We start from the raw sequence: 25,402 nt of genomic DNA on the forward strand, positions 1-25,402 counted from the left end.
TTAAGGTTTGTCATGGGGGAGGCTTCCACCATCAGGGGTGGGGGCTAGCCTGGGTCCCACAAGGTTGAGTTTCCAGGTTCAGGGGTCCGAAACAGAGGAGAGCCACTCTGGGGGCTTAGGATCACCTGCAATTCTAGGTGATTCCTTCCTCAAAGTCCTCAGAACACTCCTCCTTGGCCCCTGGAACACCTTAGCAATTCCACCACTCTCTGACTTACCTTGAATTAGAAATGGGCTGGAAGTAACTGAGTTAGGAGGCTAGCCAGCTGTAACATGGGGGATGGGGAAGGAGGTCCCCAGTTTTGTGCTTCAGATCATCTTTGGTCTCCTGATGGCCTACAAAAAGGCCTGCTGCACACTCCTTGGAGTCCTGAGAGTAGCCCCATGGCAGCCTTATTGCTCTCTGAACTCCCTTGATTGAGAAATGAGGATGGGAAAGGACCAAGCTAAGATCAGACAACTAGTGGACTGCAGTGAGGATTGGAGAGGAAGCTGTCCTGGGGCTTCAGATCCATCATGCTCCCTGGAGATCCTCAATGAAAAGGCCTTTGCAGGCTGGGTTTGAGCCCAGGTATTCATAAACAACTTTATGGAGTGCTTTCCCAGCTCCTGACCTCCATGTACACGAATTGGATCCTGATTAACATATCAAAGACTCAGAGAAGCGAGCTAATGCTAGACCTCTTCCCAGGTCCCATACTGACCACTGGGTGATACACACATGGGACAGACCCAAATAACACTGCAAAGCCTGTAAGAACAACTGACATTGGAAACACCCACAGAAGATAGGATGGAACTTTTGGACCAAACCTAACTATGTAGATTGTCTGCTAAAACAAATGTATCAACATTCTTCATAGCATTTAAGTAAGACCTAGAGTTTCATAATGTAATATTCAAGGCATCCAGGATACAATCTAAAATTATTCATCATACAAAGAACAATGAAATGCTCCATTCAAATGGAAAAAGAGAATCAACGGGTGCCAAGAGTGAGATGATGCAGATGTTGGAATTATCTGACAAGCACTTTAAAACAGCTATTATATAAAAATGATTGAGCAATCATGAAAATTCTCCAAACAAATATTAAAGTATTGGAATAGAAATGGAAATTTTAGAACTGGAAATGCAAATTTTAGAACTTAAAAATAAAATAACAACAACAAAAATAACCAGATGGACTCAATAGCAGAGAGAACAGAGAAAGGAACCAGTGAACTTGAAGATCGATCAAAAGAGCAACAGAGAGAAAAAAATATTGGAAAAAAATTTAACAGAAACTCAGGAACTTGCAGCACAACAGTGAAAAGTCTGATGTTCAAGTCTTCAGAGTCTCAGAAAGAGAAATGTGAGGCAGAAAAAAATATTTGAAGAAATAATTGCCCAAACTTCCCAAGTTAGGTAAGAAAACATAAACCTACAGATTCGAGAAGCAGAGCAAAGCCCAAACAGGGTAAACCCAAAGAAATACATATCTGGACACATCATAATCAAATTGCTGAAAACTACAGACAAATAGAAAATCTTGAGATCAGCAAGAGAAAAATTACTCATTACCTGTAGGGAAATAATGATTTCAAAGACTGCAGATTTCTCATCAGAATCCATGAAGGCCAGAAGAAAATGGCACATTTTTGAAGTGCCAAGAGGCTGAAAGGAAAGAACTATCAACTGTGAATTCCATATCCAGTGAAAATAGCCTTCGGTGATGAAGGTGAAATAAAGACATTCTCATATGAAGTAAAACTGAGAGAATTCATAGCCAACAGACCTACTCTAAAAAAAGGAAGTTCTTTAAACAATAAAAAGGAGACAGAAAGAAACTTGGAACATCAGGAATGAAGGAAGAACAACAGAAATGGTAAATAGCTTGGTAAGGTAATAGACTATTCTTTTCCTTTTGAGTTCTTCAAAACATGCTTTATGGTTGAAAGCAAAAAATTTAAACTTGATGGGGCAGCTGGCTGGCTCAGTCAGTAGAGCATGTGACTCTTTACCTTGGGGTTGTAAGTTTGAGCACCATGTTGGGTATAGAGATTACTTAAAAAAATAGAATCTTAAAAAAAATGTAACCTTGATGGATTTTCAATGGATTTCAGTGGATTTTCAAGGGATAAAGAGAGACATTACATACTGAAAAAAGTCAATTCACCAAAAAGACATACAATAATGATTTACATTTATTAGGTGACAGTTGGAGCCATGGATTTTGCCAGTGTTTAATTCTTATCCTCCAGTAATATTTTAGCTTGCAAAAAATAGCATGTAGGAAGAATAATATGAAGGTAGGTGAGCACTGCAGTATATTTTATAAGCTTATGATAAAAATAAAAAGGAACATAATCATAATAAGTCATTATTTATTAGTTTTTTGAAGCTTTAGGTATAAGTATGGAACGCAGAACAGACATGGTCCCCCCTCCCCTTCTAGCAATTTGCAAAGAATCAAGAGGCTGAGTGACAGTTGAACCATTCTTTGTAAATCTGTATTACCCTTGCAGAAGGCTTTTTAGTCAAACTACCTGTCACCCCTTGCTAAAATGCTCGACCTTTTAAAAATTGTAAAAAAAATTAACCCTGTTAATAATATCATTTCTTTAGCTTTTTTGTAACTAGATTGAAATTTCAGCTCTAGAATTTTCTACATTTCTTCAAAAGTTCCTCCAGTAGGAAAGAAGGCCTGCCACTCATCCTGCATAGGGATAGGGAGGAATTCCTTTGACCCCCAGGCCAGTTATCTGTTAAAAAAAAGAAAGAGAGAAACTTCGCTAAAAGGTAATTCACAGGTATTCTTCAAAAGCATCTTTGATTCATAATAATATATTTAGCCACCAATTATCCTTGTTTTATTTCCTATCATAAAAAGGAATTACTTGATTAGGTTAGGTCCAACCCAATTATTCACATTGATAATAATCCAACTAAGAACCATCTTCGATTTAAAACTGAATTTATTCCTGCCATCTTCCTGTTTCTTTTCTTTTTTAAAAGATTTTATTTATTTGTCAGAGAGAGAGAGAGAGAGTGAGCACAAGCAGGGAGAGTGGCAGGCAGAGGGAGAAGCAGTCTCCCCCCTGAGCAAGGAGCCCGATGCTGGACTCGATCCCAGAACCCTGGGATCATGACCTGAGCCAAAGGCAGATGCTTAACCGACTGAGCCACCCAGGCGTCCTGATTCCTATTTCTTTTCAGTCTGAGAGGTCCATAATTTTTATCAGTGGTTTTTTTTTTTAAGATTTTATTTATTTGACAGAGAGAGCGAGAGCACAGGCAGGAGGAACAGTAGAGGGAGAGGGAGAAGCAGGCTTCCCGCCGAGCAGGGAGCCTCATGCAGGGCTCGATCCCAGGACCCTGGGATCATGACCTGGGCCCAAGGCAGACGCTTAACCATCTGAGCCACCCAGGTGCCCCTTCAGTGTTTGTTTTGTTGCAAAAAGTAAGTTAAGAAACCCAAAGATATTCCTGTGACACCAAAACAATCAACTGATCTCATAAACATGTTTCAAACACTGGTTTTCCAAGCCCATTCTACTGATTTACAGAATTTCAGCAAACACTACTATTGAAGCACAAAACTATTTTGAAGTACTGTACAAAGTAGGCTACACACATTATCTTGGACTTACAGTCTAGGAAATCTAAATAAAATGTTTTTAAAAGTCTAGCATGATGAACTTAAAAATGAGGGGCACCTGGGTGGCTTAGTCGGTTAAGCATCTGCCTTCGGCTCAGGTCATGATATCAGGGTCTTGAGATCAAGCCCCGGGTCCGGCTCCATGCTGGGCATGGAGCCTGTTTAAGATTTTCTCTCTCCCCCTCTCCCTCTGCCCTCCCTACCCCAACTTGTGTGGGCACATGCACACACACATACCTGCTCTCTCTCTCTCTAAAAAAAAAAACGCTAAATAGAATTATGTTTTGGAAGTATGAAAAAGCACTTATCGGGGTGCTGGGTGGCTCAGTCAGTTGGGCGTCTGCCTTTGGCTCAGGTCATGATCCCGGGGTCCTGGGATCGAGCCCCGTGTCAGGCTCCCTGCTCAGTGGGGAGTCCTCCTTCTCTCTCTACCCCTCTCCCCTGCTCATGCTCTCTTTCGCTCTCTCTCGAGCGTGTGTGGTCTCTCTCAAACAAATAAAAAAAAAAAAGAAAAAACAGTAATCATTCAGTTACTTAGCCAAGGATCTCCCACCTCACCCTCAACATAAAAGAAAGAGCCAGATCACCTTGAAAATTCCACCAGCTTCAGGCTGCTGCAGAAGATCCTTGGGGTCCATTCCATCCCGGGCACAGGTCACGTACATTTCAGAGTAGTCCTTCCCTCCGAAGCAGCATGAAGTTGTTTTAACAACAGGCAACTTCAGAGTTTGGAGTCTTTTCCCTAGATCACCAAATATTTTATTGAAAGTCCAGCTCTAGCAAATTTCCAACCTGCACAACCGTTCGGGACCCCTTGCTGAGCGAGGGTTAGGGATATTCAAAAAGGATTGGGGAGGTCAGACTTCAGCCAGGTATTTAACCTACCATCCCTGACAATTTGTTTTGGGCAAAAAGACTTACCTCCGCAGGAAAAGAAGTTCTGACTATAAATTTGGGGCCCTATCTTGGGCCTTTATTTCCAAAATCATCCTATTGAGACCTCTGAATATATCTCTATAGAACTTTATTAGTAATGAAGTTTCTCTAGTCACTAGTGTCTCGTTTTTTTCTAGACATGGCAGGGATTTTTTAAAAAATTTTGCTGCAGGCCTACCTGTCTCCGGATCTAAATGAATCACTCTTCCTCCATTGTAACAGGCCACCCAGAGCTTCCCGTCAGCATCGATACACATTCCGTCTGGAATTTGTTCTTCTTTCTCCAGCTTGTAAATACTTCTGCGGTTGGCTAGGGTTAAAAACACACACACACACACACACACACACACACACACACACACACACACGACAAAACAACAGGCCACTCAATACTGAGCATCAGACAAGGAGCTCTCAAGCTGACTGTAAATCCTGATCACTTTTGCTTATCCAGGGTCTGGCATATGGGATGGTTCAGAAGAATTCCTAACTCTAAAACAAAAATGTCCAGGGGCACCTGGGCGGCTCAGTGGGTTAAGCATCTGTCTTCGGCTCAGGTCATGATCCCAGGGTCCTGGGATTGAGTCCTGCATTGGGGCTCAGCAGGGAGCCTGCTTCTTCCTCTGCCTCTGCCTCTCCCCTTGCTTGTGCTCTCCTTCTCAGATAAATAAATAAAATCTTTAAATTAAAAAAAAATAAAGCAAAAATGTCCAGAAACATGAGTGGGCACTCCTCAACAAAGAATTTTTACCACATGATTTGGGAGTGATTACACTCTCTTTAGTTTGGGTACAAATATATCTGTCTAAGCTTTCAGGGGAGGAGAGGAAAAAGGAAGTAGAATTCTTTTTCTTAAGATTTTATTTATTTATTTGACAGAGAGAGAGAGAAAGAGAGCACACAAGCAGGGGCAGTGGGAGTTGGAGAAGCAGGCTCCCCACTGAGCAGGGAGCCCGATGAGGGACTCGATCCCAGGACCCTGGGATCATGACCTGAGCCAAAGGCAGATGCTTAACCGACTGAGCCACCCAGGCGCCCCTAAAAGGAAGTAGAATTCTTAATAAAATACCAGTAGTTCTTTTTGAGATTGACCTGAACTGAAGCTCTGCACACCCACCTCGGATACATTTCCATCTGCGGTTAGACCTTTGCTGTTTTTCCTTATAAAAATGCCAACTTTGATTAACTCCAAGATCTAGAAGGCAACTTAATGGTACCATGTGAACGGTTCATAGGCAAAAACTAGTAAGATGTGTGCCTTCTGTTTCTGCTGGACTGAATGCTCCAAAATCATCTTATCAAAACTCAGTATTAAAGACCTTATTTCTGAAAGGCGGGGTATTCTGGAGCCAACGGGTTGGCCCAAAAGAGGGAATCACAGTATACCAAAAAAACAAAAACAAAAACAAAAACAAACAAACAAACAAAAAAAACACATCAAATTCCAGAGGAACTTTACACTAGAAAATCCAGGTCATTATAGTAATTGCATCGAGGTATAATGGAAAAAAAAAAAGTTAAAACCATGTGTCAGTAAAAATGGGTAAAAACAGTCATAAAAAAGAGCACTCTGTATTTCAAAGCAAAACATCTGTACTGAAATAACTTGCCTCTCGTTAAATCTACACGAGAGTCTTGTGATTTTTTTTTTCCAGGTCATTTTTATTATTGCTTTTGCTTTTGCGGTTTGGCACCTTTCACAAAACAGTTTCAAGTGTTCCCTTCTAAATTCTTCTCAAGAATTCCTTCCCTCCCAGTTTCCAACTATAGCTCATGTCGAACCCACTGATGGAATTGAACACTCTGCAGCTACTTTTTAAACTCTTCCATTTTGGAAGATTATTAATTCGTCTCTGAGTATTTGCCTCTGGTTAACTCGAGTACAAATGAGAAATTTCAACCCCAAACCTTAACTTTCCATTCTGTTCCTTTATCTCATTCTGCTGTATATTATTTGCCTATAGGCACCTCTTGTAGAACAGGATGGTGAGCCTCTTTCTAGTGATGGTAGCAAGAAGGGGGATGAAGATCTGTTCATATTATGCCAATGGTGGCCAGTTAGGTGTGTTGAGGGCCATGGTTTGACTGGCAGCATAGTTGAGTCTGGGTAATTATGACTCTGTTGGAATAATCACATCAGCCAGTTCTTTATTTGACAAGTAAGGGCCTTTTCATATGAGTCGAGGAAGAGGCAGCTTCCTAGTTACACACATATGAAAAAAAATCCCAGCAGCATTAAGAAGAATAATAAAGTACGTACAGATCTTTCCTGTCTGCAGGTCATAGTCAAAGGCATCCACGGAGTAGGACAGGCTGTCAATGTAATAGAAGATTTTGTGGTCCAGGGACCAATCCAAACCATTGGAGATGTCCACCTGGTCAAAATACTTTTCCACGTGGTGGTCAGGAAAGAGGGAGTACAGGGACCCCTGGTGCCGCTCCAGAACCGCGGGGGCTGTCTCCTCGGCCATGGTGCCTACAAGACCCCAAAAGCACCGAGTTTAGCTCCACCGCACCTTGCCCTGTGCCCTACACCATCTTTTATGACCAAGGTTCCTTCCCCATCATTAAATCAAGGAAACTAGGGGCGCCTGGGTGGCTCAGTCAGTTGAGCGTCTGCCTTTGGCTCAGGTCATGATCCCAGGGGCCTGGGATCAAGTCCGGCATTGGGCTCCCTGCTCAGTGGGGAGCCTGCTTCTCCCCCGGCCTCTGCCCCTCCCCCTGCTTGTGCTCACGCCCTCTCTGTCAAAATAAATAAATAAATCTTTAAAAAAATTTAAAAGTCAAAGAAACTATTCTACAATCCCAATCTGGGTCCTACATTAAAAAGAAACGACTACCTTGCTTATGATGCAAATGAAAATTACACCGACAGGTCTGGTTCGGATAAGAAGGCATACATCTCCACCAACCCCACTTTCTCCCACTGAGCGCGATTACACAATCTGGACAAAGTGGAGCTATTTGAGAAACTCTGAAAAGTAAATATCAGGCAGCCCAGGGAAGAACAGCGGAATTTGCAGTGCTGCCTAATTGGTGGCGAGTTCTCCATTTTATTCTCCAGTATGTCCCAGCCTGAACTCAACACAGCCTGCAGCTTGGAAGTGAGCACTGTGGTGAAGACAGAGAGCCAAGAGAAACCCTCTCAATCTGGCTCAAGGAGCAGAAGAGGAAACTCCTGTGGCTCGGAGAGTGGAAGAAAGGCCCTGGTTCTTTTTTACTCCTTTCTTCAGTCTGCAGGCTATCCTGCAGCAAGGGTAGTAACAGCAGAGTGGCCGGCAACAGGAAACTGCAGAAATCAAGACTCAGGGGAAGGGGACATTCCCCTCCAACTGGGTGAAGCCACAGCTCCAGAAGGGCAGAGCCAAACACTGCTGCTTCTATGGTTTCTCTCTCTCTCTATCCTCCTGCTGCTCGGCCCCGGAGACAGCACCGTCCTAGAGATGGGTGGTTTCTGGTTGGAGGAATGACAAGGACAGCTCCAGGAAAATGGAAAAGTACCTGGAGATAATCAAGAGGGATGTTGTTCGGTAATGCAATTCCATAAAGTTGTTTATGATCTTCTGGGCTCATCTTCTACTTGTATGTGCACGAATCTGGCTCTAATTAGCATACCGATGACTGAGAATGCAGTTGTGGTTAGAACTCCTAAGTCTCAGACTGGCCACTGAGTGGCCCACATGTGGGCCAGATCCTAATGGCACCTCACAGAGAGCAGGCTAGAGCTTTTCTGTTAAACATTCTGAACCTAAACACACGTATAGATTGCTTACGAGGACAAATATATCAACATTCTCCATAGGATTTAAACAAGACTCAGGGTCTCAAAATAATAGTCAAAAGGTCTAGGATACCATCCAATATGACTTGGCAATGCAAAGAAGTAGAAGACACAGCGAACAGCCAAATAAAAATTTTAGAACTGAAAAAGAAAATAACTGAAATAAAGAAACTGCCTGGATGGATTTGCTAGCAGGATAGAGACGACAAAGCAAAATTAGTGTAGTGAATGACAGGTCAGTAGAAATTATCCAGGGGCACTTGGCTGGCTCAGTCGGTAGAGCGTGTGATTCTTGATCTTGGGGTTGTGAGTTTGAGCCCCATGTTGGGCCTAGAGATTACAAAAGAAATTAAAATCTTAAAAAAAATTTAAAAAAGAAATTAACCAATGTGAACAACATTGCAGAAAACTACAGATTCAAGCTGAGCAAGGCCCAAACAGGAGATAATCCCAAAGAAATCTATACCCAGGGCGCCTGGGTGGCTCAGATGGTTAAGCGTCTGCCTTCGGCTCAGGTCATGATCCCAGACTCCTGGGATCGGGTCCCGCATCGGGCTCCCTGCTCCTTGGGAGCCTGCTTCTCCTTCTGCCTCTCTCTGTCTCTGTCTCTGTCTCTCATGAATAAATAAATAAAATCTTTAAAAAAAAAAAAGAAATCTATACCCAGACACATCATAATCAAAATTCTGAAAACCAAAGTCAAATAGAAATCTGTAAGAAAGAAAGAAAAATGGCATATGACATATAGAAGAATAATGATTTCAATGGCTGTTGATTTTTCATGAGGAGCCATGGAGATCAGAAGGAAGTGATGCTTTTTTTTTTTTTTTCCTTTTTCATTTTCTAAAGTAGGTTCCTTGCCCAGCGTGGAGCCCAACATGGGGGCTTGAACTCTTGACCCTGAGATCATGACCTGAGCTGAGATCAAGAGTCGGACGCTTAACCAACTGAGACACCCAGGCGCCCTGGAAGGCACACATTTTTCATTTGCTGAAAGAAAAAAAGTGTCAGCCTAGAATTCTATATTCAGTGAAAATATCTTTCAAGAATGAAGGTGAGGGGCGCCTGGGTGGCTCAGTTGGTTAAGCAACTGCCTTCGGTTCAGGTCATGATCCTGGAGTCCTGGGATCGAGTCCCGTATCAGGCTCCCTGCTCAGCAGGGAGTCTGCTTCGCCCTCTGGCCTTCCCCCCTCTCATGTGCTCTCTCTCTCAAATAAATAAATAAAATCTTTAAAAAAAAAGAATGAAGGTGAAATAGCCATCAAAAGGAATGAGATCTTGCCATTTGCAACGACATGGATGGAACTGGAGGGTGTTATGCTGGGTGAAATAAGTCAATCAGAGAAAGACATGTATCATATGACCTCACTGATATGAGGAATTCTTAATCTCAGGAAACAAACTGAGGGTTGCTGGAGTGGTGGGGGGTGGGAGGGATGGGGTGGCTGGGTGATAGACATTGGGGAGGGTATGTGCTATGGTGAGCGCTGCGAATTGTGCAAGACTGCTGAATCACAGATCTGTACCTCTGAAACAAATAAGGCAATATATGTTAAGAAAAAAAAAAAGAAGATAGCAGGAGGGGAAGAATGAAGGGGGGAGAAATCGGAGGGGGAGACGAACCATGAGAGACGACAGACTCTGAAAAACAAACTGAGGGTTCTAGAGGGGAGGGGGGTGGGGGGATGGGTGAGCCCGGTGACGGGTATTAAAGAGGGCGCATTCTGGGTGGAGCACTGGGTGTTATGCACAAACAATGAATCATGGAACACTACATCCAAAACTAATGATGTAATGTATGGTGATTAACATAACAATAAAAAAGATTTAAAAAAAAGAATGAAGGTGAAATAAAGATCTTCTCATATGAAGTAAAACTGGGAGAATTCACAGCCAGTAGATCTGCTCTAACAGAATTGCTTAAGGGAAGGGAAATGATACCAAAAGGCAGCTTGGAACATCAGAATGAAGGAAGAGCAACAGAAATAGTAAATATAATAGGCTGTTCTCCTCTTTAGTTCTTGAAAATACTATTTTGTTAAACATTTTATTTTGTTTTTCTTTTTTTAAGATTTTTTATTTTTAAGTAATCTCTATACCCAACATGGGGCTTGAACTCGCAACCCCGAGATCAAGAGTCGCATGCCCACCAATTGAGCCAGTCAGGCGCCCCAGTTCTTTAAAATATTTCTGATGGTTAAAAGCAAAAATTACATTTTCTGACGGGATTTGTATGTATGTATATAAACCCAACTATCGCATAAAGAAGCGATGATCAATTGAAGTGGTAAAATCTTGGTTCTAGATAGACTGCAAAAGGTTAACTGTGTATTTTGCAATCCCTTCAGAAGCCCTTGAAAAACTATACAGAGAGCTACAATGAAAGATCACCATAAATAAATTACAATCGAATTCTAAAAGAAGGTTCACGCAACCTAAAAGGAGGCAGAAAAGGCGAAACAGAGGAACAAAAAATACAGAGGAAAAGGAGAAAACAAATAACAAAATGGTAGATCTAAGTCAGAGCGTATCAATAATTACACTAAATGTAAATAATCTAAGCACATCAATTAAGATATTGTTAAGATCAACTTTTTAAAAATCCAACTCTTTGCTGGCTATAAGAAACTCACTTCATTCTGTTGAACACTCTGGCTCTAGATTCTTAGACGGGCAGCTCAGATTATGTTGTGACTAAGCATTATAAGAGGATACTCACATGATAAAACTTGCATAAAAGTGAATGGCTGGCTGTCTCAGAAATTTCTTTCCTGGCTTATTTACCTATGTGACTGGAATTCTCACCATAGGAATACTGCCTTGAATAGTGATACAATAATTTTTCTTGGGATGCTGTACTAGTCAGTGCCATCAAGTCATTGCAGTGATCCTTACATTAAAGTCATCTGCGGATATTTTTAAAAAATTTAAGTATTTGGGTTCTACTTTATACCTACTTTGCCAGTACTTCTAGAGAGTTGGGTTAAGCCATATTTGGTCCTTAGGATGTCCCTCAGTGATCCTGACGGAGTCCTCTGGGTAAGCACTACTCCATTAGTGCAAACCAAGTTTGTCAGTCTGTTCCAGCGTTGGGAATAGAGTAGTCCCCTCCTAAACCACCGGGAATATGTTCCAAGACCCCCAGTGGATGCTTGAAACTGCAGATACAGCCAAACCTTATAAATGCCATATTTTTTCTTATACATACATACATACCTGTGATAAAGTTTAATTTGTAAATTAAACACAGTAAGAGATTAATAACTATAACTAATAATCAAATAAAACAATTATAATAATACACTATAAAAAAAGAAACTCACTTCAGCTATAATGATATAGATCATGTAAAATGAGATGGGAAAAGTACACCATGCAAATATTGATTAAAATATTAGCTGGAGGGGCTATGTTAACATCAGACAAAATATACTTAGAGCAAAGAAAAATATCAGGGATACATAGGGGTCCTACGTATTCGAAAATGGTCAATTCACTAAGGAGACATAGCAGTCCTAAATTTGTATGTGCTTAACAACGGAGCTTCAAAATACACAAAGCAAAAGTCAGAACTGAAAAGAGAAATAGACAAATCCATAATTACAGTTGGAGACGTCAGCATCCCTCTCTCAGTAATAGATACAAGCAGATAGAAAAATCAGCAAAGAAATAAACTGAACAGCATCAACCAATCTAAGTGACATTTACCGAACACTCCACTCAACAGCAGCAGAGTACACGTTCTTCTCAAGTGCACATAGGATATACACTTAGACTTGAGTGTGATCTTGGGGGACAGAGCGGAATTTGACTGTAATGAAGAAATTGGGACGTTCATCTAGTATACCAAGTTCCATGTGAAATAAAAGTGAGTTAAAGGAAAACGGACAAAAGTTAGGAAGCCTGAATAGCAAGCAAGACAGGATAAATCCTCCCTCCCAGGGGAGAAGGATGTTCACGCAGCAGTTTCCGGCTATGGGGCTGTTGGGTTTGTTTCACTAATATTCCTCCCCACTGTCTGCCTCACAGACAGAGATGCCTGGAACATGAATGTGAAGTCCCCACTGATTGGAAAGGGTTCTACCTCAGTGGGAAAGGACATGCTGGAGCCCTGGCTCATACATCACTTTCTAGTAGTGGACACAGACAGGTCAGACCTTGGATGCGGTGACACCTTCAGGATTCCACCCACCACCTCGAGACTCCATCCCGACTATCCAATGACTCTACCCTTTTCTGGTCCAGGGACACCTCCTAGCACCTGGTGAAAGCTATGAACTCTCTAGAAAAAAGTTCTCAGGTGCTTCCGGCAGATGCGCATGACCTACGATTTTAAGGGGTCTCCTCAGGGCACAGGTTAAGAACTGGGGACCCCAGGCTAAGGACTCAGGCTTCCGAGGACACCTTTATTTTGTCTCACAAAGTGCCACAGAACTGTAAACTACAGCTGTAAGGAGAGAGAAACTCAGTTTCAACAGCAGGTAGGGTACCCAATCATATTTCCTTACACTGCAGAAATTAGTGGCAGAAGGGCTTCCAATGGATTCTCATCTTAAATCTTTCCACCTGTCCTGGACTGGATCTATGGTTGTGTAAAGCCTGGGAAGACGGGAAACAAGCCATAGCCAGTTGCTCAAGACCTCACGTACCTTCCATGCTGAAAGCGGACGGGGCCACGGCAGCAAGGTTTTCGAATGTGAAGGGGAGGGGTGGGGAGGTGGACACAGCAGGGATTTGGGATCAACTCTGGCTAACTTGTTATGAGGGGAAGTAAATGAGAACATATGTGAAATGCACTATTGAATTGGAAACTAGAGTTAACATTCACGGAAGGCTGGACGTAAGCCATTCTCCAACCATCACAGTCAACACTGGCTCAAGCAAGAATCATCAACAAATGTAAAACCCAAGGGAGATGTTTTGAAGAGGACCAGGATATTTGGTTGGTCTTAAGGCATCTCTCCCCATGTTGTAGCCAGCCTTCAAGATGGCTTCGAATGACCCCTGCCTCCCAGGGGTCATTCACACCCTTTGTATATACCTGACCCTGGGGAAACCATGTCCCTAGCAGCCCCATGGAGAGGCCCATGTGGTAAGGAACTGAAGCCTCCTGCCAACCCCATGTGAGTGAGCTTGGACACGAATCCTCCAGGCCCTTTGAGAGACTCCAGCCCTTTCTGAGGCTGTAGCCTCTGCCAACAGCTTGACTGCAACTTCATGATATAGCCTCGAACTAGAACCATCCGGCTAAGCCACATCCAGACTCTTAACCTTCAGAAACTATATGAGATTAAAAAAAAAAATGTTTGTTACGTTAAGCCACTAAATTTCAGGGTAATTTGTTACACAGCAATAGACAACTAATAAACCCCACAAAATGTTTATGAATTGCAATTATAAATAGTAACTATGGGGGCACCTGGGTGGCTCAGTCGGTTAAGCCTCCGACTCTTGCTTTCGGCTCAGGTCATGATCTCAGGGTTGTGAGATCGAGCCCTGCGACGGGCTCATGCTCAGGGCGGAGTCTGCTTGTCCCTCTCCCTGCCCCTCTGCCCTTCTGCCCCTCTGCTCTCGCTCTCTAAAATAGATAAATAAAATCTTTGAAAAAATAGTAACTATGCAGTAGAGAAATCTGAGAAGACCTTAACCAGGTGATCAAAACTAACGTCACCCGTGAGGGACATAGTATCCAGGGGGATACTTGGACAAAGACAGAGCGTCACCTCTGCAGTATTCTAGCGACAAATGTACGGCATCAATGTAATCACAAGAAAACATTTGACAAACACAAAAACAAGAGGAACATTGAGGAATGTTCTATTAAAAACAGGGGGAGTTGTGCAGGACTGTATTCTTCAAACACGGCAGTGTCATAAAAAACAAGAAAGGCTAGGTTCTGTTCCAGACGAAAGAGGTTTAAAGAGACATGTCAACTAAATGCAATACATAATCTTAGACTGGATCCTGTGCCGGAGGGGAAAAATGCTGTAAAGGACGTCATTTGGTTCATGGACAAAACTGGGGTAGAGATAGTACATCAGCTAAAACTGTAACAATGTTAAACTTCTTTAAGTTGATAACTATACTATGGTCATGCAAGAATATGTCATTTTTTCTTGGGAAATTCCCAAGTATTTGGAAGTATTTTTCGGGATTAAGGCATGTGATATATGCAACTTACTTCCAAATGATTCTGGAGAAAAGTATGTTTATATATAGAGAGAGCGAGCAAATGGGACAAGATGTTGACAACAGGTGAATCTAGGTAAAGGATAGATGGGTGTTGTTCGTACTATTTTTACCTTTTCCCCCCCATAAATTTGAAATTATTTCCAATTTAAACATCACCAACTACCACAAAACATCTATTGTAAAATTCCTTTAGGGGTGCCTGGGTGGCTCAGTGGGTTAAGCGTCTGCCTTCCGCTCAGGTCATGATCCCAGGGTCCTGGGATGGAGCCCCTCATCGGGCTCCCTGCTCAGGGGGGAGCCTGCTTCTCCCTCTGCCTGCCGCTCCCCCTGCTTGTGCTCCCTCTCTCTCTGTGTGTGTGTGTGTGTGTGTGTGTGTGTGTGTGTGTCAAATAAATAATACAATCTTTAAAAAAAGAAAAATTTAAAGTCTTTAAAATAAAAAAACACAAAATAATAGAAAAATAGAGCTCACTTAAACTACAAAAGTACCACGCACATTTTAGTCTCTGCCAGAGACAGAAATTGAAAGGAATATTTCTGAAGCTTTTCTCATGGGATTTAAAAAAATTTTAAAATTATTTTTAACAGTTCATTTTTAATAACTTTATTTTATGTATTTATTTATTTTTACATTTGCGTTAAGTAAACTCTACCCCCAGCGTGGGACTCTGAACTCACGACCCCAAGATCCAGAGTCACATGCTCTACCCACTGAGCCCGCCAGGAGCCCCCTGGAATTTTTTTTTTTAAGATTTTATTTATTTATTTGACAGAGACAGAGACAGCGAGAGAGGGAACACAAGCGGGGGGAGTGGGAGAGGGAGAAGCAGGCTCCCCGCCGAGCAGGGAGCCCGATGCGGGGCTCGATCCCAGGACTCTGGGATCAGGGCCCGAGCCAAAGGCAGACGCCCAACGACTGAGCCACCCAGGCGCCCAGGGATGATTTTTTTTTTTTTTAAGTGAAAAGAAACTCAAGTAATAATAAAAGAAGAACCCAAGACGCATTATGAGTTAACATTTTACCACGACAACTGCGAGACTTAGCCTAAGTCCTGCTTTTCTCCCAAGCTCTGTCAATAGGGGTTAGAGATAAACCGTACCAGCAAAGTATCTCCCAGCGGGATCCACCTTCCCATCATTGAACCGATTGTTTTTCTTGTCTTTATCTACTGTGGCCAGGGCTACTGCGGACTGATCTTCCCAGTTCAAAGCACAGAACTTTGTTCCAACGGTGGCGACATAGCCTCCTCCCTGGCGAAGGGCCACAGAGCTAACGGGGGCATCTGCAGAAGCAAAAGCAGCTGTCAGAGGGAGTAAGTAGCCCAGTGGCCGAGCGGCACCCCGCGGGCATCCCGCCACCTGGCATCTCGAAGAGGATTCCAGCTCTTTTGACAATGCGAGTGCCCTCTCCCTTCTGTTGAATGGTGAAGGCTATAGAACCAAGTATATTCGTTGAGCAGCATCCTTGCGCAGCAGAGATAAGAAGGTGAATGAAACCCAACTCTTCTGGAAGCTTCTGGTCTAGTGGGAGCAGCAGAGAAGTCACATCGCTGCAGCTACCCTACAATGGGGCAGGTGCCACATCAAGTTCAAAGGGCTGGGGGTTCCTAACTGGGGTGGGGGAGAACAGGGGGACCCCGGAGTAGCTGTCATGGAGCAAGCGATGCTTGATTCACCTGATCTCCAGGAAATTCAGAGACACAAACCGTGTTTAGTTCTGGCAACTAGGTTTTGCGACTTCTCTCCCTCCCTCTGATCCAGGACTTGTCTTTTTTAAGGGGCCCTATTTCATGTATTTAATTGAAAGTTGTGGGGCGCCCGGGTGTCTCAGCTCATGATCCCAGGGTCCTGGGATGGAGTCCCACATTGGGCTCCTTGCTCAGCAGGGAACCTGCTTCTCCCTCTCCCTCTGTGCCCCCTCCCCCGGCTCGTGCTCGTACTCTCTCTCTCTTTCTGACAAATAAATAAAATCTTTCAAAAAAGAAAGGAATTTATTTTGAAAACATTTTCTTTTTCTTTTCTTTAAGATTTTATTTATTTATTTGAGAGAGAGAGAGAGAGTGGGGGACGAGAAGCAGAGGGAGAGGGAAGAGCAGACTCACTGCTGAGCACGGAGCCCAACTCGGGGCTCGATTCCTGGGGCCCTGAGATCATGACATGAGCTGAAACCAAGAGTCGGTCGCTTAACCGACTGAGCCACCCAGGCACCCCTTGAAAACATTTTCTAAGCACCTATTCAGTAAGTGCAAGGCGCTGGTACTCTGGGAGCAGCTCTTAGCTCAAAGCCCTGTTCAGAAGTTGATTCCAGCCATTGAAGGGCCCAGGGAATGTGCAGGACAGTGTTGGGAGGGTCACATTCTCATTGTGGATCCCGACCTGTGCCGGGAGACTTCTGTCAGCTCACTTGTGTGACTTCCTAAGTTAACTGATACCATAAACCCTTTCCATGTTTTGGGTGTGGTTGCAGATTAGGGGTAGGAATATCCCTCTAATGTGTACATGCTGGGAAAGAGAGACTAGGGAAAGCAGTGGGGTCCCCCCCTCCCCAGCTCTGACCACTGGTCCCAGTCACTTTGCCTCTAGTCACACCCATAATCCCTGGGTGGATTAAAGAGCTGCTCCCTCCCATTAAAAAAAAAAAGTTTGAGGTTGCCAGTTCTGGGATGAGACTGTCCCAAGGTCACAGGAATTCCTGGCATCTCTTCCCATTAACACAAAACAAGAAGCTTCCTTATCTCTAATCAAGCTCCTAGGCTTGGGCCATAGAATGAGAAACCCCTCCTCTGGAAACAGAATCACGTTCAAATGCCCTTGGAATTTGTCATGAATCTTATTTTGTACAGTCAACAGATAGTCCTGGTTGATGCTTTGTAAGTCTTCTTTTTACATTCAAAGAAGGGATATGCCTGCTCTTTTCTTTTCTCTTTCTTTTGCCAATTAAGGGCTTGGCCCGACCCAAGGCAGACAGACTTTGCTGTGCCACAAATGGGGTCTCCGACTTTTTTAAAGCTGTGATCTGAAGATGTTAAGGAAAAGACCCTACAGTGCCTTGTCAGCAACACCAAATGTGGACTGTTGCCCCTCACCCACAGCGGAAGAGGAAAGTATTGACCATCCAGAATTTACTCCAGGGTCCAAGTGGGAGGACACAGTGTGTGGCTAGAGAGGGCATGACCACCCAAAAGTTTTAAAGCTCATCTAGTAGCCTTCAACAAGAAGCTCCCTGGGGAATGACACATCAGGCGACAACTTCCCCCATCCCCCCACCCCTGTCTGGGCAGAGCAGGGCCTTCATCCTTACCCACAGTCACTTGCTGCACACGCTTGCTGAGCGAATCCCACCGGCAAACCTTTTTTGCAGGAATATCTACAAAGAGCAGCGAGTTGGACGCCTCCTCCCACACCGGAGACTCCCCACACCGGCAGTTCTCCCGCAAAACACACTCGATCTTAATGGAAGACATCGTCAACGGGGCGCTCTCTGGAAGGTAGCAGAGATGACAGAAAAATGTAATCGCATGGAGCAAATTCAGCAAAACACCTGGCTTAAGGCCCTGGTAAGATCCCAATACAGACTGCGTTTCTCTCGGAACTGGAAAAACATGTTCTCTCAATCAGAACAGAACAGGCAATGTGGCAGGAAGAGACATATAGGAAAATGAAGAAAGAGCAGATAGTCCATAACGTGAGGCACCTTCGATCGACTTCCCAGGGCGTGATTTCAAGCTATCTTTAAACAAGAGAGGAAAAAAACCATAACACCCCAACATCCCTACCTTGGTATCTGTCGGTGACCCTCGGAGAGCTGGCTGCTCAGGGGAGGGAAGGCCGCCCTTTATGCCTGCGCCCTAGCTCCCAAAGGTGGGGGGGGGCGGGCAGCTCCCTCATTGGTGGCCCCTCCCTGCCTGCAGGTCACCAGCTCCCACTGCCCTCCCCCATCCCCTGATGGTGCTGATTCCCTTCTCCAACCCACCGTGCAAAGGCCAGAACCTTCTTACTCTGCATTTTTCCAAAGTGCATTTTTAGAACTATGGTCATCGGTGATAATACACTAAATGGGACCTGACACCCATTTTCAACTTGGCACAAGGGAAGGCCAGGAAGAGATCACGGTCTGGGCGCCACTGGAGGAACTGACAGCCCCTTGGCTATTTCTTGCCGCCCGGGGAAGGCACCGTGCCAGTTTGGCAAGGAGTCTTGAACTCCACAGGCAGGAACATTCTCTGCTGGGAGTTGAGGCCAGAGTGTGACCAGCGAACAGGGAGAAGACAAAGAAAAATTACAGAGAAGGAAAAAAGAGCACATTACCCAAGAAACCCCGTGGGAGAGGAAAATGAGGCAACTTTCCAAAGCCTCCTCTCTTTCCCAGACTCCGCCCAGATGCTGACCCAAATTGTCTGCATCGTCATCCTTCTCCCTTTCTGCTTGGGAGTGAGTAGGCTCACCCACGGATGGGCGAATTCATGACAGGGGCGAAAAGAAAAACAATCTTTGGTTTTATATTCCCGTCGATACATTACTTTTTTTTTTTTTAAGAAACACAGCTCAAATCTTAAATCCTGACGCCAGCGTCCTAGCATTGGGAATCCTCGCTGGCTGTTAAAATTTGGCACAGGCTCCAAAGGCCTTCATGTTATCGATCTGAGATAAGGCCCAGGATCAGACGCGGGACTTTTGCAATAGCGACTTTTAACCCGGCGCTCCTCCGGCGTGCAAGCCGGGGACCCGCCGCTGTCCCTCCCTGCCCGGGCTACGGAGCCCGTTGGCCGGGGCAGCCGCCCCTGCGGTACCTGTGCGGCGGAGGGGCCTCGGCACGCTCCGGTGGCGCCGCTGCAGCCTCGGGCGACCGCGAGGCCCCGGGAAGCTGAAGGTCGAGCCCGCCTCGTCCCCGGCCTGGCCGAGTGGGGCGCGCGCGCGGGGCTGGGGGTGGGGGCCCGGATTCCCGGGTGGGCAGGGGCGGGGGGGCCGGGGGGCGGTCTCCTTCCAGCGGGCCCCAGCGACTTTCGATCGGCTGTGGCCAGACCTTTCCTCCCCGGAGAGCGGGCGGAGAGGCGGGCCCGAGCCCGGCACTCACCGGGCGGGTGCCTCCCAGGCGGCGCAAAGATCAGGCCGGAGCGCGGGAGGGCTGGGCGGGGGATGCGGCCGCTCGGCAGGTGGGTGGCAGCGGCCTGGAGGTGCGGGCTGGGGACTGTAACCCCCAACGCTGGCCCCCTCCTCCGTGGCTCCTGGAAGAATCCTACCAGGCCAGCCGGGACGGGGGGCGGGGAAGAGGCTTGGAGCCCAGTGAACCTGAGCCTCGGAGTTTGGACGGAGAGCTAAAGTTTCCCTCTTACTTAAACAAGAGAAATTGTTAAAATGCCTAACAGAGGTTGGGGTCGAGGGTCCGGTTAAACACAAGCAGGTTAAAAAGGAAAGAACAAAGCGGTTAAACAAATCCACCCTTTTCCTAGTGGGAGAAAGACTGCTGGCTGGAGGCCAGCTCTTGGGAAGCGTTTTTTGGTGGGGGAAGAGGAAAGGCTTTAATTGATTGGATTTGAAAAAATCAAATGGAATAAAGGATCCTAAGCAGCGCTCAGCTTCACATTCTCCTTTAAGAGCCTATCTCACCATCCATATTTTCTCCAAATAACCTACAAATTTAAGACATTAAAAAAAAATGAGGGGAGGGAGGTAAACAGAATGGGGGTTGCCGCTGGGGGATGGGAGCCGGGGAGTAACGGTGAAGGGGTCCAGGGAATTTTCTGGGGTGATGGAGACTATCTGGGTGGAGGCTTGAGTTGCACAGAAGTATGTACTGTGCAAAGGCATCTGGTGGGACACCTGAGATTTGTGCATTTTCTTGTATGTGTTGAATCCCAGGTCAGTGCTACGTCATTATCATTTTTAATTTTTTTAACGTAGGCTCCACACCCAACACGGGGCTCAACCTCATGACCCCTGAGATCAAGAGTCGCCTGCTCTTCGGACTGAGCCAGCCAGGGCCCCGGTGCTATCTCATTATTGATCTCTCCCGATCTAGCGGCGCATTCCTGGCCATCTGCACTCTCCTAAAACCTACACTCAAATCACAATCACTGTGGCATTCCAGTTCTCTCGAATTCACTAAGGAGGAAAGGCCAGAGATCAAGCTCCAAAGACACGAGGTTTGGAGCAATCTGGGCTCAAAGTTTCAGCTTAGTAACTTAGAGTAATGGGCACTTACGGTCTCAATCATTTTGCCTTCACCCTGGGAGATGTTTAAGACAACTGCTCTCCCATGTCCCCATTTACAGATGGGAAGACACGAGTCTACAAAGTGAGGAGACTCCCAAAGTCGCAGGTCAAGCTGGGAAAAATCTGGCAAAGAGGCCAAACCTTCAGTAGAGAAATAAGAACGTGGGGGCACCTGGGTGGTGCAGTCGGCTGAGCTTTGACTCTTGGTTTCAGCTCAGGTCATGATCTCAGGGTTGATGAGATCGAGCCCCGCGTCGGGCTCCCTGCTCAGCGTGGAGTCCGCTTCTCCCTCTTCCTCTGCCCCTACCCCACCCCCCCAAATAAATAAAATAAAATTAAAAAAGAAAAATAAGAACTTGGAGGACACTTTCGCGGGTGGGGCAAAGAGCGGGACTGTGATCTCCAGAGGTTTCTCTGGGGTTCTGTTGGGCCCTCTTCCCATCATGTGGCTTCTTCTGCCTCCTTAATGCTGACGATGCCCCAAACTGTATCCTAGCCCAGACCCTTCCCCCAAACTGTGTCCTCTGTAGCATCTGGAGGCAAATGATGTCGATGTGTTAACTGTGGTCGCAGTATGTGCTTATAGAATCCTGATAAAATATAAATTAATCATACCCAATCATACCCAACAATCACTTTATTCTCCACAAACCTGGGAATGCGACCATGGTCCGACCAACAGACTGTGTGAGAAGTCCCCATTTCTTGCCCAGATTGTTGTCAGCTTCCTGGAGAGCTTGTCTTACCCCGTTTGATCTGCTGCCAAAATGACCCACTAGATGGTGAGTCCCGTAGGGCAGGGATGCATCTCATTCACCCCCAGCTCTTGCAGGACCCACTACGGTGCTGACACATAGAGGCTGTTCAACTACATGCTCGCTCTGTGTGTGTGTGTGTGTGTGTGTGTGTGTGTGTGTGTGTGTGGTAGGGAGGAGGTAGCTTTATTTTCAAAAAATGTCAGTGTTACAGAAGAGTTGCAAAAATCCTATAAAGGATTCCTGATTACCCTTTACCTAGATTCTTCCAATGTTAACAGTCTACTGTTGCTTTGTCTTTCTCATTTACATATAAATGTAAATATATATTTTTCTTGATATTTATTTATTTATTTATTTTTTAAAAGTAATCTCTATACCCCACAAGGGGCTCGAACTCAACCCCGAGATCAAGAGTCCCACGCTCTACCGGCTGAGCCAGCCAGGCGCCCCAATATATTTATTTTTCTTGAATGGCTTGAGAGTAAGGTGCGGACGTGATACTCTGTTGCCTCTAAAGACTGGTATGCATGTCCTGAAAAAAAAAAAAAGGACATTCTCTTCTATAACCACAGCACAATTATCAAGATCGGCTGATTGACACTGATATAATATTATCTAGCTGAATTTCATTGATTGCCCCACGGATGTCCCTTATAACAAAACCTTTGTTCCTGTCCCCAAATCCAATCCAGGGTGAAGCTTTTTTTTTTTTTTTTTTTTTTAAAGATTTTATTTATTTATTGGAGAGACAGAGAGAATGAGAGAGAAAGCACATGAGATGGGGGGAGGATCAGAGGGAGAAGCAGACTCCCCGCCGAGCAGGGAGCCCGATGCGGGACTCGATCCCGGGACTCGATCCCGGGACTCCAGGATCATGACCTGAGCCGAAGGCAGTCGCTTAACCAACTGAGCCACCCAGGCGCCCCAGGGTGAAGCTTTGTGTTTAGCTGTGCTTATTCTCCTTTTAATCTGGAACAGCTCCTCAGCCTTTGTTTCGTGACGTTGACATTTTTGGAGTTCAAAATGTAGAATGCTCCCTAGTTTGGGACTGTTTGGGCTTTCCTCATGGCTAATTCGGGCCATGTCGTTTTGGCAATACCACAAAAGTGATGCTGTGTCCTCTGTAGCATCTGGAGGCAAATGATGTCGATTTGTCAACTGTGGTCGCAGTATGTGCTTATAGAATCCTGATAAAATATAATTTAATCGGGCGCCTGGGTGGCTCAGTCGTTAAGCGTCTGCCTTCGGCTCAGGTCAGGATCCCGGGGTCCTGGGATCGAGCCCCGCATCAGGCTCCCCGCTCGGCGGGAAGCCTGCTTCTCCCTCTCCCGCCCCCCCTGCTTGTGTTCCTGCTCTCTCTGTGTCTCTCTCTGTCACGTAAATAAATAAAATCTTAAAATATATATATATAATTTAATCGTACCCAAGAGCATATAAAGCCCCTCAAACTTGCTAGCAGTTCCTTCTTGACCTCAGTGATGGTCTAGGCATGTCCTCTTTCTGTTTCTTGCATCTGAATTTGCTACTCCTTCTGCCTAGAACACTTTACTCCTCCCACTAATCCAACCCCTGCTTCCGCACTGGGCTCACTCCTACCTAAGACTCAGCCCAGTGTCCCGTCCACCAGGAAGGCCTCTCTGATCCCCTTCGCTCTGACCTGTCACCCTTATATGTTTTATTACGATATTCACCACATTGACTGAGAAGTGTCGGCTGGTCTGTCTCTCCTGCTACATCATGAACTCTCAGGCTAAGTCTTGGATCTTTTATTATGATATAAACCCCTTCGTGCAAAGATCACCTCCAGTCCAACAAATCTGGGTTCATTGATTCCTCCCAAGAAGGGAGAACTCCCACCATGGGGGGAATCGTGGGATGTCTTGCTTAGAAGGTGTTAGAAAGAACCTATTATAGGACTTGGCTTTGTATTAGGCGATTTTAGGGTGAGTCCAAGGATTGGAGGCTGTCAGGAAGTGGGATAGTTCTATGACTGGATATCTTCATTCTTTTCTAGAAGGCGAAGAGAATGGAGTGATGGATAAAGAAGCAGCACCCATTCATATGAGCTAGGAGAGGGTGATGTTTAGTCATTTGGGGGACTTGTCTCATTTTTGTCTTGCTGCATCACGGACACAGAGTGCTTTTGTCTGATGTTGGTGATCTGTGAAATTGTTCATGTTCAACAGGAGAGCTCCAAGGTCTTGCTGTGAGTTCCGGGCCAGCTCGCGGATGTCGGGGGCTGCATTTCTTTCTCTCTCCCGTCTTTTGTCCAAGATCAGATGAAGTCGGGCCCCAGGACACGAATCTATATATTCTGATCATCACCACTGCCAAGATTTTGCTGATCTGGAGGTGGCTCGGAGAAAGCCATCTGTAGTAGGGTTAGGGCTAGTCTCTTCTGCTCCTTTGGTTTGCAGGATGAGTTGTTAAATCCCCTGATGTGACAAGGGCTGCACAGTGGCATTTAAGACTCTGGACAGGATGCATCAGCCAAAGGCCCCGCAGGCGGTTACCAGAAACAAGATGATGATTAGTCCTTGTAATAGACCCTGGAGACAGACCAAACTCAGGCCATGGACACACGTCCCAAAGCCCAGCTGGTCTCTTGTAGAGAACCAGATGGCTTTTTCTTTTAGCCTGATCAGAAAAATTGTTCGACTTGGGGGAGCCTGGCCGTCTCAGTCAGAGGGGCGTGCGACTCTTGAACTTCGGGTGGTGAGTTCGAGCCCCACATTGGGTGTAGAGATGACTTAAATAAATAAGGGCTTAAAAAAAGTAAATTGGTCTTTTTGACCCACAGTATTTATATAAGTGCAGCAAGAAGTGTTTGCTGAAGCATAAAGTCCCCCTTGGCTAGCCAAAAGGAAATCGAAGGTCATGAGTTTGCTCATGGCAACTCTGGCTAATGAATGTAAACTGGTTTTGGGGAGGCGGGTCTCCTGGAGTAGAAACGGTGTCACTTCTGGCATCTGATAAGGTCAGAGTCAGGTTTTGGACCACCTTTTCACTGTGGTGCGAAGTCCGGCTCACAGAGCGTGCCTAAGAGTCAGCCCTCCCTACCGGGAGTTACCCACATTCACCCGTATCTGCCTCTTCTTTACAGGAAAACACGGTCCACAGGCGGGGTGGTAGTCTCAAAAGTCTGAAAGTTTCTAAGAATCATCCCAAATATACTGGACAAGTGTACATGTAGCAAGTGGATATAAGTCTGGTGTCCACATAGGCAATGGTATTGTAGTGGGGCAAAGACCCTTTTGGGATTGTACGTGTCATTTGGCATGAGCTAATCTATATGTCCCTTGAAATGTCTCCTCAGATAACGGAAGTGGGGTTAAGCAGTTCCTGAGACCAGTGTCTCTGACGAGAACAAACTACTGTAGCCAAGGCAAAGCCCACATGTTAGTCCCCATTCCTGATGGGCTAGCTTTTGCTGATAATGACCTCGGCAGAAGCATTCTGTCAGTATCAGGTCACTTGTTAGGTGACCAGAGTTTGGGATGGATGCCATAAGTGAAGCTTCAGAACCCGAAGGGGCCTCTAAAAGGACATGAACCTTCTTTAGAGGTACATTTAAAGGAAGAATGATGAAATTTTTGTCAGCAGTTAAATTTAGAGCAGGAGCTCTGGTCTGAGGGAAACCTATCACGGAGGGTCAAAAGTCACGGGGTGAAGATCAGGGAGACCCTACTGAGAAGCCTTTTAGTCGGTGACTGGGGAGTGTCAAATACCATAATAGCATAATGAGAGATAGAGTCAAGGGAAGGAAAAGGCTGCTGAAGAATCAGAAAATTAACCTTGGGGCAGAAGCTGTCCCCTTCTGTAGCCGGTGGCTTCTGGAAGGTTCCTAAGAATCCAGTTTAGTGTCCCAGTGGAATGGCCATC

The 25,402-nt window shown here is 45.3% G+C and overlaps 1 protein-coding gene across 5 annotated transcripts; it reads right to left on the bottom strand.

Moving 5' to 3' along the window:
- Positions 1-2,349: 2,349 nt before the first annotated feature.
- Positions 2,350-19,791, bottom strand: RGN (regucalcin). 5 transcript variants are annotated; one of them, XM_027607391.2, is made up of 7 exons: positions 19,624-19,791; positions 17,851-18,030; positions 15,650-15,832; positions 6,837-7,052; positions 4,755-4,886; positions 4,228-4,382; positions 2,350-2,744 (listed from the first exon to the last, which is right to left on the bottom strand). In XM_027607391.2, the coding sequence occupies exons 2-7, from the start codon at positions 18,011-18,013 to the stop codon at positions 2,694-2,696; spliced, it is 900 nt and encodes a 299-aa protein (XP_027463192.1). In that variant the 5' UTR covers positions 18,014-18,030; positions 19,624-19,791; the 3' UTR covers positions 2,350-2,693. The 5 variants fall into 5 exon arrangements, with proteins under 5 accessions (XP_027463192.1, XP_027463191.1, XP_027463189.1 ...); XM_027607390.1 differs by lacking the exon at positions 19,624-19,791 and adding an exon at positions 19,340-19,467; XM_027607388.1 differs by lacking the exon at positions 19,624-19,791 and adding an exon at positions 18,548-18,567.
- Positions 19,792-25,402: the final 5,611 nt, after the last annotated feature.

This window comes from Zalophus californianus, chromosome X (assembly GCF_009762305.2).
Source record: "Zalophus californianus isolate mZalCal1 chromosome X, mZalCal1.pri.v2, whole genome shotgun sequence".
Lineage (NCBI taxonomy): Eukaryota > Metazoa > Chordata > Mammalia > Carnivora > Otariidae > Zalophus > Zalophus californianus.

What these genes read in the sequence shown, in the direction of transcription:
- RGN (XM_027607388.1), bottom strand. An exon ending in CGCTGGGAGATACTTTGCTG is followed by an intron (nt 7,053 to 15,649) that starts GTACGGTTTATC and finishes GGGGTCTTGTAG; the next exon opens with GCACCATGGCCGAGGAGACA. An exon ending in AAGCTGGTGGAATTTTCAAG is followed by an intron (nt 2,745 to 4,227) that starts GTGATCTGGCTC and finishes TTTTTTTAACAG; the next exon opens with ATAACTGGCCTGGGGGTCAA.